This window comes from Bufo bufo, chromosome 2, assembly GCF_905171765.1.
Source record: "Bufo bufo chromosome 2, aBufBuf1.1, whole genome shotgun sequence".
Taxonomy (NCBI): Eukaryota; Metazoa; Chordata; class Amphibia; order Anura; family Bufonidae; genus Bufo; species Bufo bufo.
This window is the reverse complement of record NC_053390.1, coordinates 80854038-80868995: the sequence shown is the minus strand read 5'-3', so window position 1 is coordinate 80868995 and position 14958 is coordinate 80854038. Positions and strand designations below refer to the sequence as shown.

General features: G+C 43.9%; 1 protein-coding gene across 1 annotated transcript; it reads left to right on the top strand.

The window, feature by feature from the left end:
* The first annotated feature begins 2460 nt into the window (after positions 1-2460).
* LOC120990713 (protein ANTAGONIST OF LIKE HETEROCHROMATIN PROTEIN 1-like) lies at positions 2461-3778 on the top strand. The gene is made up of 2 exons (XM_040419620.1): positions 2461-2625; positions 2912-3778. The coding sequence occupies exons 1-2, from the start codon at positions 2521-2523 to the stop codon at positions 3776-3778; spliced, it is 972 nt and encodes a 323-aa protein (XP_040275554.1). The 5' UTR covers positions 2461-2520.
* Positions 3779-14958: the final 11180 nt, after the last annotated feature.

The following is a 14958-nucleotide window of genomic DNA, read 5'->3' as shown; positions in this document are numbered from 1 at the left end:
TGCCTCCAAATCAGGATAAAGAGCAGAGACGACCACCCCATCAGCCAAAATGGGACCCGAGTCTTCAAAGTTCCCCCCTCCCGGAAAACAACGTGACAGGGCATCCGCCTTCACATTTTTAACCCCAGGGCGGAACGTAACAACAAAATTAAACCTAGAAAAGAACAAAGACCATCTGGCCTGTCTCGGGTTCAGACTCTTGGCCGATTCCAAGTAGGCCAGATTCTTAAGGTCGGTAAACACGGTAATAGGGTGTCTGGCTCCCTCTAACCAATGGCGACATTCCTCAAAAGCTAATTTGATGGCCAACAACTCCCTATCTTCCACATCGTAATTTCTCTCTGCAGAAGAGAGTTTCCTTGAGAAAAAGGCACACGGTCGCCATTTGACAGGAGAGGGACCCTGAGATAAGACTGCACCCACACCCACCTCAGAAGCATCCACCTCAACAATAAAAGGTAGAGAGACATCAGGTTGTACCAAAATGGGACTGGAAGCAAAACACTCTTTAATACTAGAAAAGGCTTTAAGCGCATCTACCGACCACGAGGAAAAATCCACCCCCTTGTTAGTCATATCAGTAAGTGACTTAACAACAGAGGAATAATTCAAAATGAACTTTCTGTAATAATTGGCAAAACCCAAAAACCGCATCAGCGCCTTCTGATTCTCAGGAAGCTCCCAATCAAGCACAGCGCGGACCTTCTCAGGGTCCATCCGAAAACCAGAAGCGGAGAGAAGAAAAACAAGAAATTTAATCTCCGGAACCGCAAACACACATTTTTCCAGTTTAGCGTACAATTTATTCTCCCTTAGAATCAGCAAGACCTGACATAGTTGGTCCCGATGAGTCTTGAAATCAGGAGAAAAAATAAAAATGTCATCTAGATACACCAGTACGAATTTCCCCATTAAATGATAAAAAATGCTGTTCACAAAATGTTGGAAGACGGCCGGAGCATTCATCAAACCAAAGGGCATAACCAAATTCTCGAAATGACCCTCAGGGTTATTGAAGGCCGTCTTCCATTCGTCCCCTTCCCTGACTAGGTTGTATGCCCCTCTTAAATCCAACTTAGAAAAAACTTTAGCCCCAACAATCTGGTTAAACAGGTCCGGGATCAGAGGAAGCGGATATGGGTCACGAATCGTGATACGGTTAAGCTCCCTGAAATCCAGACAAGGTCTTAAAGAAGCATCTTTTTTCTTAAGAAAAAAAAACCCAGCGTCAACAGGTGACTTCGAGGGTCGGATGTGTCCCTTTCTCAGGCTCTCAGACATATAAGTACGCATAGCGACTCTTTCAGGTTGGGAGAAATTGTATAATCGTGATTTTGGCAGCTTGGCGCATGGGATGAAATTAATAGGGCAGTCGCACTCCCGGTGAGGGGGCAACTCCTGGACACCACTCTCGGAAAACACATCAGAAAATTCAGAGAGAAAAGATGGCACAGTCTTGGTAGAAACCTCTGAAAGAGACGCCGTGAAGCAATTCTCTCTGCAAAACTCACTCTAACCATTTATTTGCCTTGCTTGCCAATCAATGATGGGGTTATGTTAAGTAGGCCAGGGTATCCCGAACACTAGAGGAGTAGGTAATCTGCTTAAGACGAAGCATGACATATCCTCAACATGAGCGTCACCCACAGTCAAACGGATATTGTGAACTATGCCCTTTAACGATCTTTGAGAAAGTGGAGCGGAATCGATAGCAAAAACAGGAATATCCTTTTCCAAAGTGCACACCTGGAAATCATGCGTTGTTGCAAATTGATTATCAATGAGATTGACAGCTGCTCCACTATCTACAAAAATCTCACAAACAATGTTCTTGCTGTCTAGCGCCACCCTGGCAGGTAGGAGAAAACAGGAACTACAAGCAAACGGCAAACCTTCAATTTCCGCATCAACCTTGCCAATAGTACCAAATGGAAAGTTTTTAGAGGGTTTCCTTTTTTTTTATTACCCTCAGAAAACTCCATGAATCTCCTAGAGGGGCAAACATTAGCCAAATGATTTATAACCCCACAACAGTAACAAACCCTCCTCTGAGAGCTGAATCCTCTACTATCAGAGGCAAGCAAACCCAGCTGCATGGCCTCCTCCTCAGAGGGGATTGAGACAGACTGAGATCCCTGCGCACTGAATCAGACAGCCCCACTGACCTTGGGCTGAATATGACAGGAAAGAGTAGTCTCCTCTCTCTCTCTAATACCTCATTTCCACTGAGCGGATCGGTTCGGGTCGTTTAGAATGGAACGGGTTTGAATGGTCCGGTCTATTCTGGTGAGCGTTTCCACTGCAAATCGGACCGCCGGGGCCATACAGGTTTTAGAAAAAATGCCTCTCATGATGTCACACTAGTGCGACGAGAAACGTGATGCAGCGTCACTCAGCGTCAGCCAAACAACAACAACAACAATGGAGGTCATACAGCAGCTCGTCTTTTCTCTGCTAGCCTTTTGGTTCGTAATAGGCAAAATTCATACCGCACTGTATGAGAGAAGGTTGCGAGCGGCAATGAGAAACACAGCCGAAAAGAGAAGAAAACTTTTAGCTTGGATGTGTAGCCGGGAGGAGAAGTATACATTTGTGCTGCTAAGACAAAGACGGCAGCGCTATAGGGTAAGCACAACTGACTGACTTACCTGAAACACACACTGACCTACACACACACTGACCTACACACACACACTGACACACACACACTGACCTATACACACACTGACACACACACTGACACACACACCCTGACCTATACACACTGACACACTCACACTGACCTATACACACACTGACCTATACACACTGACACACTCACACTGACCTATACACACACATACACTGACCTACACACACACACTGACACACACACTGACCTATACACACTGACACACTGCATTTTTTACAGATGCTTCTCCTTTTGGCAAAGCAGCGCCGCCGACCAGTGATTTGGGCTTTCCCTCGTGCCAATGAGTGGTGGAATGTGACCGTCCCAGGATTCACCCACAGACAGTGGGTGCAGAATTTAAGGATGTCAGAGGAAACCTTCTCATTCCTTTGTGCAAAGCTACGTCCAGTGATGGAAAAGAAAAGCACCAACTTCAGAGCCTGTTTGCCTGTAAGGAAAAGAATTGCCATTGCACTGTGGAAGCTGGCTACCAACAGTGAATACAGGAGTATAGGTCATCTTTTTGGTGTCAGCAAATCATCAGTGTGCCGGTGTGTGCAGGACTTCTGTAAGTCTGTGTGCACATTGCTAGCGCCTGAAATTGTTCATTTTCCTAACAGGGAAAAGCTCAAAGACATGGCTGAGTACTTTGAGAACAGGTGGGGCCTTCCACAGTGTGTTGGTGCTATTGATGGCTCACACATACCAATAATAGCACCACAAGAATACCACACTGACTACTTCAACCGAAAAGGCTGGCATTCCATCATCCTCCAGGGAGTAGTGGATGGCAAGGGACTATTCTGGAATGTGAATGTAGGAAAGCCTGGGAGTTTGCATGATGCTCGGGTTCTCCGATTGTCAACATTTTGGGATTGGGTTGGCCAGGGAGGCCTGTACCCTGTTAGCACTAAGAACATTTGTGGGGTGAATGTTGGCTATTATGTGCTTGGGGACTCTGCCTATCCTTTACAAAATTGGCTCCTGAAACCATTTCCAGACAATGGGCGCCTAACAACAGAGCAGCAAATCTACAACAAGAAAACATCCAGGGCACGTGTTGTAGTGGAAAATGCGTTTGGAAGACTTAACCCCTTAAGGACCTAGGACGTACCGGTACGCCCTATTTCCCGAGTCCTTAAGGACCCAGGACGTACCGGTACGTCCTGACTTAAAATCTGTATTCCGGCGCCCCAGGGGTTAATTGGAACGGGATTTCGGCTGAAATCATTCAGCCGGCATCCCGTAACAATGCAGGGGGGGGTCATTTGACCCCCCCGTATCAGCGATCGCAGCAAACCGCAGGTCAATTCAGACCTGCGGTTTGCTGCGCTTTTTGCAGTTTCTGATCGCCGCGGTCCCTGACCGCGGGGATCAGAAACTTTAGAGTGGCTAAAATCATTATTTTTCACCCCCCCTGCACCCCTGCACGATTTTATGCCGGAGGGTGGTGCGGGGGGGGGTGTCGCAGGCGGTGGGGGCGTTGCGGGAGGCGGGCGGTGCGGCAGGCGGGATCGCGATCCCCCCCCGCCTCCCCATGAACGATCGTTGGCTTCTAGTGGGTATACCAGGGGTGCCAGCAATGTGCTGGCACCCTGGTATAAACGGCTGACATCTGTGAAGATGTCAGCCGTTTAACCCTTTCCATACCGCGGTCCGTACGGACCGCTGTATGGAAAAAGTTAACTGTCATCGGTCAGGGAGCTCCCTCCCTCTCCATCGGGGGCTGCTGTGGCTTTGCAGCCCCCCGATGGAGAGGGAGAGAGCCCCAGAGAGCCCCCTCAGCCCCGTCCTTACCCTTCCCCGTCTGCGAAGTTCTGAGCAGACGGGGAGGGTTCCCATGGCAACAGGACGCTGCTCAGGCGTCCTGCTGTCCATGGTGCTGAACAGATCTGTGCTAAAAGCACAGATCTGTTCAGTGTAAGTAAAATACAGTACAGAACAATATATATTGTTCTGTACTGTATTATACAGACACCAGACCCACTGGATCTTCAAGAACCAAGTGGGTCTGGGTCACAAAAATGTAAAAAAAAGTGAAAAAAGTTAAGATAAAAAAAAAAACATTTTTCACTGAATAAAAATTAAAAAAATAAAATAAACTACACATATTAGGTATCGCCGCGTCCGTAACGACCTGATCTATAAAATGGTCATGTTACTTTCCCGCACGGTGAACGCCATAAAAATAAAAAAATAAAAACTATGAGAAAATTGAAATTTTGCCCACCTTACTTCCCAAAAAAGGTAATAAAAGTGATCAAAAAAGTCGCATGTACGCCAAAATAGTACCAATCAAACCGTCATCTCATCCCGCAAAAAATGAGACCCTACTCAAGATAATCGCCCAAAAGCTGAAAAAACTATGGCTCTTAGACTATGGAGACACTAAAACATGATTTTTTTTTTTTTTCAAAAATGAACTCATTCTGTAAAACTTACATAAATAAAAAAAAAGTATACATTAGGTATCGCCGCGTCCGTATCGACCGGCTCTATAAAAATATCACATGACCTAACCCCTCAGATGACCACCGTAAAAAAATAAAAATAAAAAACAGTGTAAAAAAAGCCATTTTTTGCCATCTTACGTCACAAAAAGTGTAATAGCAAGCGATCAAAAATCATATGCACCCAAAATAGTGCCAATCAAACCGTCATCTCATCCCACAAAAAATGAGACCCTACTCAAGATAATCGCCCAAAAACTGAAAAAAACTATGGCTCTTAGAATATGGAGACACTAAAACATTTTTTTGGTTTTAAAAATGAAGTTAATGTATAAAACTTACATAAATAAAAAAAAATGTATACATATTAGGTATCGCCGCGTCCGCGACAACCTGCTCTATAAAAATACCACATAATCTAACCTGTCAGATGAATGTTGTAAATAACAAAAAAAAAAAACGTGCCAAAAAAGCTATTTCTTGTTACCTTGCTGCACAAAAAGTGTAATATAGAGCAACCAAAAATCATATGTACCCTAAACTAGTACCAACAAAACTGCCACCCTATCCCGTAGTTTCTAAAATGGGGTCACTTTTTTGGAGTTTCTACTCTAGGGGTGCATCAGGGGGGCTTCAAATGGGACATGGTGTAAAAAAAAACAGTCCAGCAAAACCTGCCTTCCAAAAACCGTATGGAATTCCTTTCCTTCTGCGCCCTGCCGTGTGCCCGTACAGCGGTTTACGACCACATATGGGGTGTTTCTGTAAACTACAGAATTAGGGCCATAAATATTGAGTTTTGTTTGGCTGTTAACCCTTGCTTTGTAACTGGAAAAAAAATATTAAATGGAAAATCTGCCAAAAATGTGAAATTTTGAAATTGTGTCTCTATTTTCCATTAAATCTTGTGCAACACCTAAAGGGTTAACAAAGTTTGTAAAATCAGTTTTGAATAGCTTGAGGGGTGTAGTTTCTTAGATGGGGTCACTTTTATGGAGTTTCTACTAGGGGTGCATCAGGGGGGCTTCAAATGGGACATGGTGTCAAAAAACCAGTCCAGCAAAATCTGGCTTCCAAAAACCAAACGCGCACCTTTCACTCTACGCCCTACTGTGTGCCCGTACAGCGGTTTACGACCACATATGGGGTGTTTCTGTAAACTACAGAATTAGGGCCATAATATTGAGTTTTGTTTGGCTGTTAACCCTTGCTTTGTAACTGGAAAAAAAATATTAAATGGAAAATCTGCCAAAAATGTGAAATTTTGAATTGTGTCTCTATTTTCCATTAAATCTTGTGCAACACCTAAAGGGTTAACAAAGTTTGTAAAATCAGTTTTGAATTGCTTGAGGGTGTAGTTTCTTAGATGGGGTCACTTTTATGGAGTTTCTACTCTAGGGGTGCATCAGGGGGGCTTCAAATGGGACATGGTGTCAAAAAACCACCAGTCCAGCAAAATCTGGCTTCCAAAAACCAAACGCGCACCTTTCACTCTACGCCCTACTGTGTGCCCGTACAGTAGTTTACGGCCACATATGGGGTGTTTCTGTAAACGGCAGAGTCAGGGCAATAAAGATACAATCTTGTTTGGCTGTTAACCCTTGCTTTGTTAGTGGAAAAAATGGTTAAAATTGAAAATTAGGCAAAAAAATGAAATTCTCAAATTTCATCCCCATTTGCCAATAACTCTGTGCAACACCTAAAGGGTTAACGACGTATGTAAAATCAGTTTTGAATACCTTGAGGGGTGTAGTTTCTTAGATGGGGTCACTTTTAGGGAGTTTCTCCTCTTGGGGTGCATCAGGGGCTTCAAATGGGACATGGTGTCAAAAAACCAGTCCATAAAAATCAGCCTTCCAAAAACATATGGTGCACCTTTCACTCTACGCCCCGCTGTGTGGCCGTACAGTAGTTTACGGCCATATATTGGGTGTTTCTGTAAACGGCAGAGTCAGGGCAATAAAGATACAGTCTTGTTTGGCTGTTAACCCTTGGTTTGTTAGTGGAAAAAATGGGTTAAAATGAAAAATTTGACAAAAATATGAAATTCTCAAATTTCCTCCCCATTTGCCAATAACTCTTGTGCAACACCTAAAGGGTTAACAATGTATGCAAAATCAGTTTTGAATACCTTGAGGGGTGTAGTTTCTTAGATGGGGTCATTTTTGGGTGGTTTCTATTATGTAAGCCTCGCAAAGTGACTTCAGACCTGAACTGGTCGCTAAAATTGAGTTTTTGTAAATTTCTGAAAAATTTCAAGATTTGCTTCTAAACTTCTAAGCCTTATAACATCCCCAAAAAATAAAATATCATTCCCAAAACAATTCAAACATGAAGTAGACATATGGGGAATGTAAAGTCATCACAATTTTTTGGGGTATTACTATGTATTACAGAAGTAGAGAAACTGAAACTTTGAAATTTGCTAATTTTTTTCAAATTTTTGGTAAATTAGGGATTTTTTTGTGCAAAAAAAATAATTTTTTTGACTTCATTTTACCAGTGTCATGAAGTACAATATGTGACGAAAAAACAATCTCAGAATGGCCTGGATAAGTCAAAGCGTTTTAAAGTTATGAGCACTTAAAGTGACACTGGTCAGATTTGCAAAAAATGGCCTGGTCCTTAAGGTGAAAATGAGCCCGGTCCTTAAGGGGTTAAGGGTAGATGGAGGTGTCTTATGAAGAGGAATGACAGTGACATACAACTAACCAAATCCATGGTCCTAACGTGCTGTGCTCTTCACAATCTTTGTGAAAGTCATGGAGAAGACTTTGACCAGGATTGGAATACATCTCCAGAAGAGCCAGTACCAGTAATAGCAGCACAGGATATGGAAGAAGAGTGCAGTGAAATACGTCAGGCTCTGATGAGGCACGTTAACGTTAACGTTGTTACCGTGAATAATTAAAATCTTTAATTACTTTTTGCTAAATGCTAAATAAAATCAGACATACTCAGAGAAGTCGTTCTTGTTTTTTATTCCACAAAAAAAATCATCTTCCTACATATTTTGTAAAGGCAAAATTTTGATAATGTAGAAACATTGTTTACAATAAAGAGCTTGTAAAGGTTTGTTTTTTATTAAGCTAGTGCAGGGATATGCAATTAGCGGAAATCCAGCTGTTTTGCAGAACTACAAGTCCCATCATGCTTTTGCCTCTGGGTGTCATGCTTGTGACTGTCAGAGTCTTGCTATCCCACATGGGAATTGTAGTTCTGAAACAGTTGGATATCCACTAATTGCATATCCCTAAGCTATTGCATTGTTGTTTTTTTCTTCAATTTCACTTCCAATAAATGTTTTTTTTTTGTTTTCTTTGTATGAATTTCTAACTTCCTGTTCCTCCTCAGTAAGCTGTTCAATAAGCTGTGCTGACTGACTAAACACAGCTCAGATGATGTTGTCTGGTTTACTGAGAAGGAACAGGAAGTGAGAAATTCAGACCAAGAAAAAAAACATCTAAAAAGGAAATTAAAGGAAAAGGTAAACCAAAAATGCCAAGTATATTCGCAATTACATCTACAATGCAAAAATGAGAAGAAATTAAGCGATCGGGGGTGCCCTTTGTTGAAATCCAGGCTCCACCGTCCAAGGGGGGTGATAACGCAAAGGAGGCAGAAGGGAATCAAAGCAGCAGCACAAAGAAAGCCATGTGCAGCAAGGAGCAAATGTGTCCAATCTTGTGTGATCGCTGATGGCTCAAAGGAGCCTATTAAAAAAAAAAAAAATCTAACCTTTAAAACCCACTCTAATTATATATTTTTAAACGTAAACATGGGTACAGGTCCTGTGCTGCATGAAAGGCACTAATGTCTGGGTGGTGACCTGGGTTGACGATTGGCTCCAATCACTTGAACAAGCTGACCAAGGACACCGAGGAAGGCCTGGTTGAAGGTAGCCAACTGCTCCATCTGCTGCCGGGCAATTTCTGCCTCCTGGCGCATAGCTTCCTGTGCATCCTGACGTACTGCTTGAAACCGCCTCTCAGAAAGGTTATCCATTCTTTCCAGCTGCCTTTCTTCTGCTGCCGCATATCCTCCATGACTGTGCGCAGATCCAACTGTAACCTTCTCCTTTCACCTGTAATATACAAAAGACCTAAATATTGCTTTTGGTAACATCTGCCAAACCAATACTGTAAGCTCCTTTCTCATCTGCCCCACACTGATTCACTGCCACACCTCTGTTCCCCCTGCTCATCTGCTACACCAATACACAGCACTGCTCATCTGCCCACTGCTGAACCCCCTTCTCATCTCTTCCACCACTGTACCTGCTGCTAATCCCCCCCTTCTCATCTCTTCCACCACTGTACCTCCTGCTAATCCCCCCTTCTCATCTCTTCCACCACTGTACCTGCTGCTAATCCCCCCCTTCTTATCTCTTCCACAACTGTACCTCCTGCTAATCCCCCCCTTCTCATCTCTTCCACCACTATACCTCCTGCTAATCCCCCCCTTCTTATCTCTTCCACCACTGTACCTCCTGCTAATCCCCCCCTTCTCATCTCTTCCACCACTATACCTCCTGCACATCTCCCCCACAGCTGATCTCCCCCTTCTTATCTATTCCAACACTGTACCTCCTGCACATCTGCCCCACTGCTGTTTTCGTTTAAGAAAATGCACAGTTAAAAATTTCTTTTTTATCATCATGTCTTACCATTGTGCCTTGGTGCATTGGGAGTACTCTGTAGTTGGCTACTCTGTGGTTGGCTACTCTGTGGTTGGCTTGAGGAAATACTGCTGCTGTTGCTGCTGAAAGACATTGAAGGTCCATCTTCTGATAAGTTTGATGCATCAGTGGAGAGTACATCAACTGTTTCTGAAAATAAACATATGGTTAGATATTATATTTTAAATGGTAAGCAGAGCGATATTCTAAGCGAAGTTTTAAAAAAAAAAAACTTACCAAAGGGGTCTACCATGGATTCGAGAATTACAGTTGCAGAGTCCAGACCTCCCTCCCTGCCTTGGTTTGCTGGCCGATGACCGTAAATGGCGTCCATGGCGTCGTACCACCTCCAAGCAGTTGGACAGTTTCCACTACGGCTGTTGGCGTCCTTAATTTTTTTATATTTGTGCTTTAAGCTTTTTAAGCTTTGCCCTACACTGGCCCGACGTCCGTTCAAATCCCTCGGCTGCCATCCGCTGCGAAATATCTTTATAGACCTTTTCATTTCTCACTGATCCATCAAGCTCACTCTGAATAACGCCATCGCCGATGATTGCTAAGAACGTAGATAGTTCCTCAGATAACCAGACCCTGCTGTTGTTTGCTGGCATCCTTCTCCTTTATATGGACTAATAAGGCGACGTGGTGATTGTTTGGCGCTTTGCTTTGACGTCAGCATTGATGTTTTCTGACCACCAATCAGTGGAAAGTACTGTGTGACGCCAGTAGCTCCGCCCTAACCGTACCGTTCCATTTTCTATGGACCCACATGAGAAGCAGGACCCTGAATGGCGCGGTACGGTTCGGTTTTATGGCACGCTTTCATAATGGAAACACCCAAAATAGCGTACCGTACCGAACCGATCCGCTCAGTGGAAACGAGGCATAAGACGCCTGTCAATACGAACAGCTAGAGACATGGCAGACTCAAACGACGCTGGTCTCTCATGAAAAGCACTTGCATCTTTCAATCTTTCCGAAAGACCATGGCAAAATTGACTTCGGAGTGCAGCATCATTCCAACCAGTATCAGCTGCCCATATCCGAAATTCAGAACAATATATCTCTGCGGACTGTTTACCCTGGCATAAAAGACGCAGTTTAGATTCAGCCAGAGCAATACGATCCGGGTCATCATATATCTGCCCTAGGGCTACAAAAAATTCATCCACCGATCGGAGGGGCCATGCCCCCACCGGCAGCAAAAAGGCCCAAGACTTAGCGTTATCCCTGAGCAGCGAGATGATGATCCCCACCCTCTGCTCCTCATCACCAGAGGAATGGGGAAGTAGGCGAAAATTGAGTTTGCAAGCCTCTCTAAAGCGAACAAAATTCTCACTACCCCCGGAGAACGTATCCGGAAGCGAGGTCTTAGGCTCGGAACAAACTCCATGAACGCCAGCAGAACCGGTCACCTGAAAACTGAGACACAGTTTTACGGAGATCTGCTACTTCCAGCGAAAGACCTTGCATGCGGTCAATCAAGGCTGAAACCGGATCCATGCTTAAGATGGTTATGGCGGTTTAAAATGTCACGGGTGAAGTTTGCAGATAGCTGGAACTTATGAATAAACGAGCGACTGGCTTGATCCCAAACTAAGGAGCTTATAGGTGAGCCCTATAAAACCCTAAGAGCTCTCCCGGACTGCTATGCAGATGCAAGGGTCTTGATGGTAAACGATTGCATGACCACGTACCTAAGTCTGTGTGACACCTGAAAACCCTATAATAGTGAGGGGACACGACCACCGGCTCCCTGCACTTAATACGGACGGAGTCAGGGTCACCTAGAATCAAGCCAGCAAGGAAACACAATAAAGTAAAGGACTTATCTGAGCAATCAGCAGAAGCAGCCTCCAGCAGTGAACACTTCATCCAGGAAGTAGTACAAACCGCAAAGTGAGGCAGTATGGGAGGGAATAAAAAGGAGGACGATTAGTCTAAATAAGTGACACCTGGCAGAAGGAAAGGAGATGAGAAAGTGAAACCAAAACAAAGAACATCATACAAGAGGTAGAGAAGAACATCTGCCAGACCTTCTCACAGAACTGGCGGTGACATTTTGCTGGACTTACAGTTAATAACTCTTGTACCGATATTTGATGACACATTCCTGTCACCTGTCTTGAGTTTGCGATATGCTGTTTTCCTCCAATAACACCCCATCCTAGATCAGTTTGAACAGCGTAGGGTTCACCCTTTCCCCCTGTGATTACCTTTCGTGGTACCAAGGCTTCAGGACAATCGTAGCCTATCAACAGTCCAACACAAAACTACTTCAGTGGGGACATTTCATGAGAAATGACAGATAGGTGCTCCCATTCATTGGCTGTTTCACAGGTAAGTATACAATCTCGATCTAGAGGTATATTGTCTTTTGTATAAGCTGGAGGTATATCTAATGTGCAGTTTGAATGAAGTCCTCTAACTCTCAGTCCTGTGACCCTTGACGGTTCACTAATGTATCTCTCCCCGTCATTCGTCATTGTGGTGAGTTTGAACTTTACTGGTTCTGTAGCCACTTGTATTTTCTTGCAGATTCCTTGATCAATGAAGGTGATGTCACTCTTTTTAGGATTTGAAATGCAAACTGATACTGTGACGGACTGAACTGTCACTGGGGCTGCTGGAGAAGCCTGAGGGCTAGCCTCCTTCCTATGGACTATGGACCCATAACTATGGAGACCCCCTAAGACCTTTTGGGGTTAACTCTGCACTTAGACTCCCACTGATTGTGTTAGTGATGGGATTAAGATAGCTGACTTTAGGAGCAGCCGGCTCCTAAATGAGTAGATCACCCTATGATACACTCAGGAGATAATCCCATCACATATGTCTCCTCTCCCTATTCATTCATTATGGAGTGGGGGGGTGTGAAAATGTCTGTTTGCATGTTGTTCATGGTTGATTGATTTATGTTGTTAGACTTCTTGAACTGTATATATACTGAGTTGATCTTTAATAAAGTGAGTTCCTGTTTTACCCTCAACATAGTGTCATATCATGTGTGGGGGAACAGCTATATTTACTCTGGGGATTGCTATCGGTATTATACTCCCCTGGGATTACAACACGGTTCTACCCACTGGAAGTTGGATCCTGGTCTTGGGCCCAGGGTGGGTGGAAGACGGCAAGATCCCAACCAAGCTGTGGCGGTTCGTGGGGTCGGCAGTGAACACGGTGTCAAGTGGAGTGCTTGGAGCCCTCAGGAAGCACTAGGAGCATCCATCAACGGAGGTACCCAGTCGGGGTGGCCAGGAGATCCATTACAGATGCAACCATTGGTGTGCCGTTGCTTTCTTCTCCTTCCCTCACTCTGCAAGAGAATACCAATACTTTATTTCTTCCACGGTATCTTTAGGTATTGAGGATTTATCTTTCTTTGGACGTTCCTCATGTAGTGGTGTAGGATGGTGTCCTTTGCAAATGCTGCATGAGGGCCCTTTTCTTACTCTCCTTAGTAACATGGCCTTTTCTTAGACATCCAAAACACAGTTTGTTATCCAGTACAAATTTTTTCTTTTCTTCTGGGGACTTCTGCCTTCAATTTTTGCAGTTGGGTATGGAGTGGTTCTATCCACAGAAAATACATTTGAAGGTAGTCTGAAGATTTGTTGGTTCTGTCTCTCTACTGATCCCAGTAGTGACTTTGAACTTGCTCTTCGTAGGTATCTGGACCTTTAGCTGCTGCGTTGGTTGCAAATCTAGTTGCTCTTGCGCATCTTATTTTCTCTGCAGGCTTTTCTTCTAAGGATTTTAAGACATAAGATGATGCTAACGATTACATGCTATCCGTGCTTCCTTATTGACGAACTCAGAGAACTCTTTAAGAACTTAGGAAGTTCTTGCCTAGATCTGTTTAGTCACATAGAGATTCCATCTAGAAGCCGCTTCTTCAGGTAGCTTAGTTAGCATCCTGTGGTTTTCTAGATAGTCGTTCAGTACTTACAGTCCTTGAACATGTGTATGGCATTGCTGCATGCTTGCAGGGGAGTCACCATACCCTTGGAGTCCTGAAGGTTCTTAGGACCTATTTTAGGCCAGTTATTCAATTCTCTCTAAAGGCTCTTTTTCTAAGAAAGGGTGACCATATCTTGCATTCAATTTTTCCCAAGCTTGCTTTAGGCTTCTTTATCTTTTCAATAGAAGTTACCTTCAAGAACTTTCTTTGCTTCCCCACCAACATATCTCTGAAGGTAGAATTAACTTGTCGACTGGACTGAAGCAATGATGCTCAATGATCATTTCAAAACTTGCCTTCCACTCTATGAAGGCTTCAGTACGTCTCCTGAAAATACATTAGGTTCCGGAATGGGAAGTCTAGCTAGGACTGTTATCTCTGTTGTCCTTGCTGGGACAATGTTGTAACACTCTCCTGAGCATTGCCGTGACATCTAGGAATAGAATCATCCTGTTTCTATTTTCTCACTAGTTCTGATTAGGTGAGTCCCTTTCTTTATCTTTTCTGGTAGAGATAGAGTAAATTCACATACCTTTTCCTGACACTGACTAGGCCTCTCTTTGGGTAAACAGTCCGCAGAGATATATTGTTCTGAATTTCGGAGATGGGCAGCTGATACTGGTTGGAATGATGCTGCACTCCGAAGTAAATTTGCCAGGGTCTTTCGGAAAGATTGAAAGATGCATTTGCTTTTCATGAGAGACCAGCGGTGACTGATACCCTTAGCTACTTTCACACTTGCGGCAAGAGGTGATCCGCAAGCTGTTTCGTATGCCAACTGATGGCAAAACGTATGCCAACTGATGGCATTTGTAAGACTCATCAGGATCCTGATCAGTCTTAAAAAATTGCCTGATCAGTCAGAAAAATGCATTGAAATGCCGGTATCCGTCTTTCCGTCTGGGCAAAACGATCCGGCATTTTCTTTTTTAACCTTTTTTTCGGTCTGCGCATGCACAGGGCCAGAAGGACGGATCCGGCATTCTGGTATTTTGAATGTCGGATCCGTCACTAATACATTCCTATGGAAAAAAGTAGACAAGTCTTAAGTTCAGGCAAGTCTTAAGTTTTTTTCGCCAGAGATAAAACCGATAGCATGCTGCGGTATTATGTTTTTGCTTGATCAAAAATGACTGAACTGAAGACATCCTTATGCATCCTGAATGATTACTCTCCATTCAGAATGCATGGGGGTATA

Excerpts from the sequence above, each read along its gene's own strand:
- LOC120990713 (XM_040419620.1), top strand. The coding sequence starts at position 2,521 with ATGAGAAACACAGCCGAAAAGAGAAGAAAACTTTTAGCTTGGATGTGT. Across the intron at positions 2,626-2,911 it reads AAAGACGGCAGCGCTATAGG|ATGCTTCTCCTTTTGGCAAA; the intron begins GTAAGCACAACT and ends CATTTTTTACAG.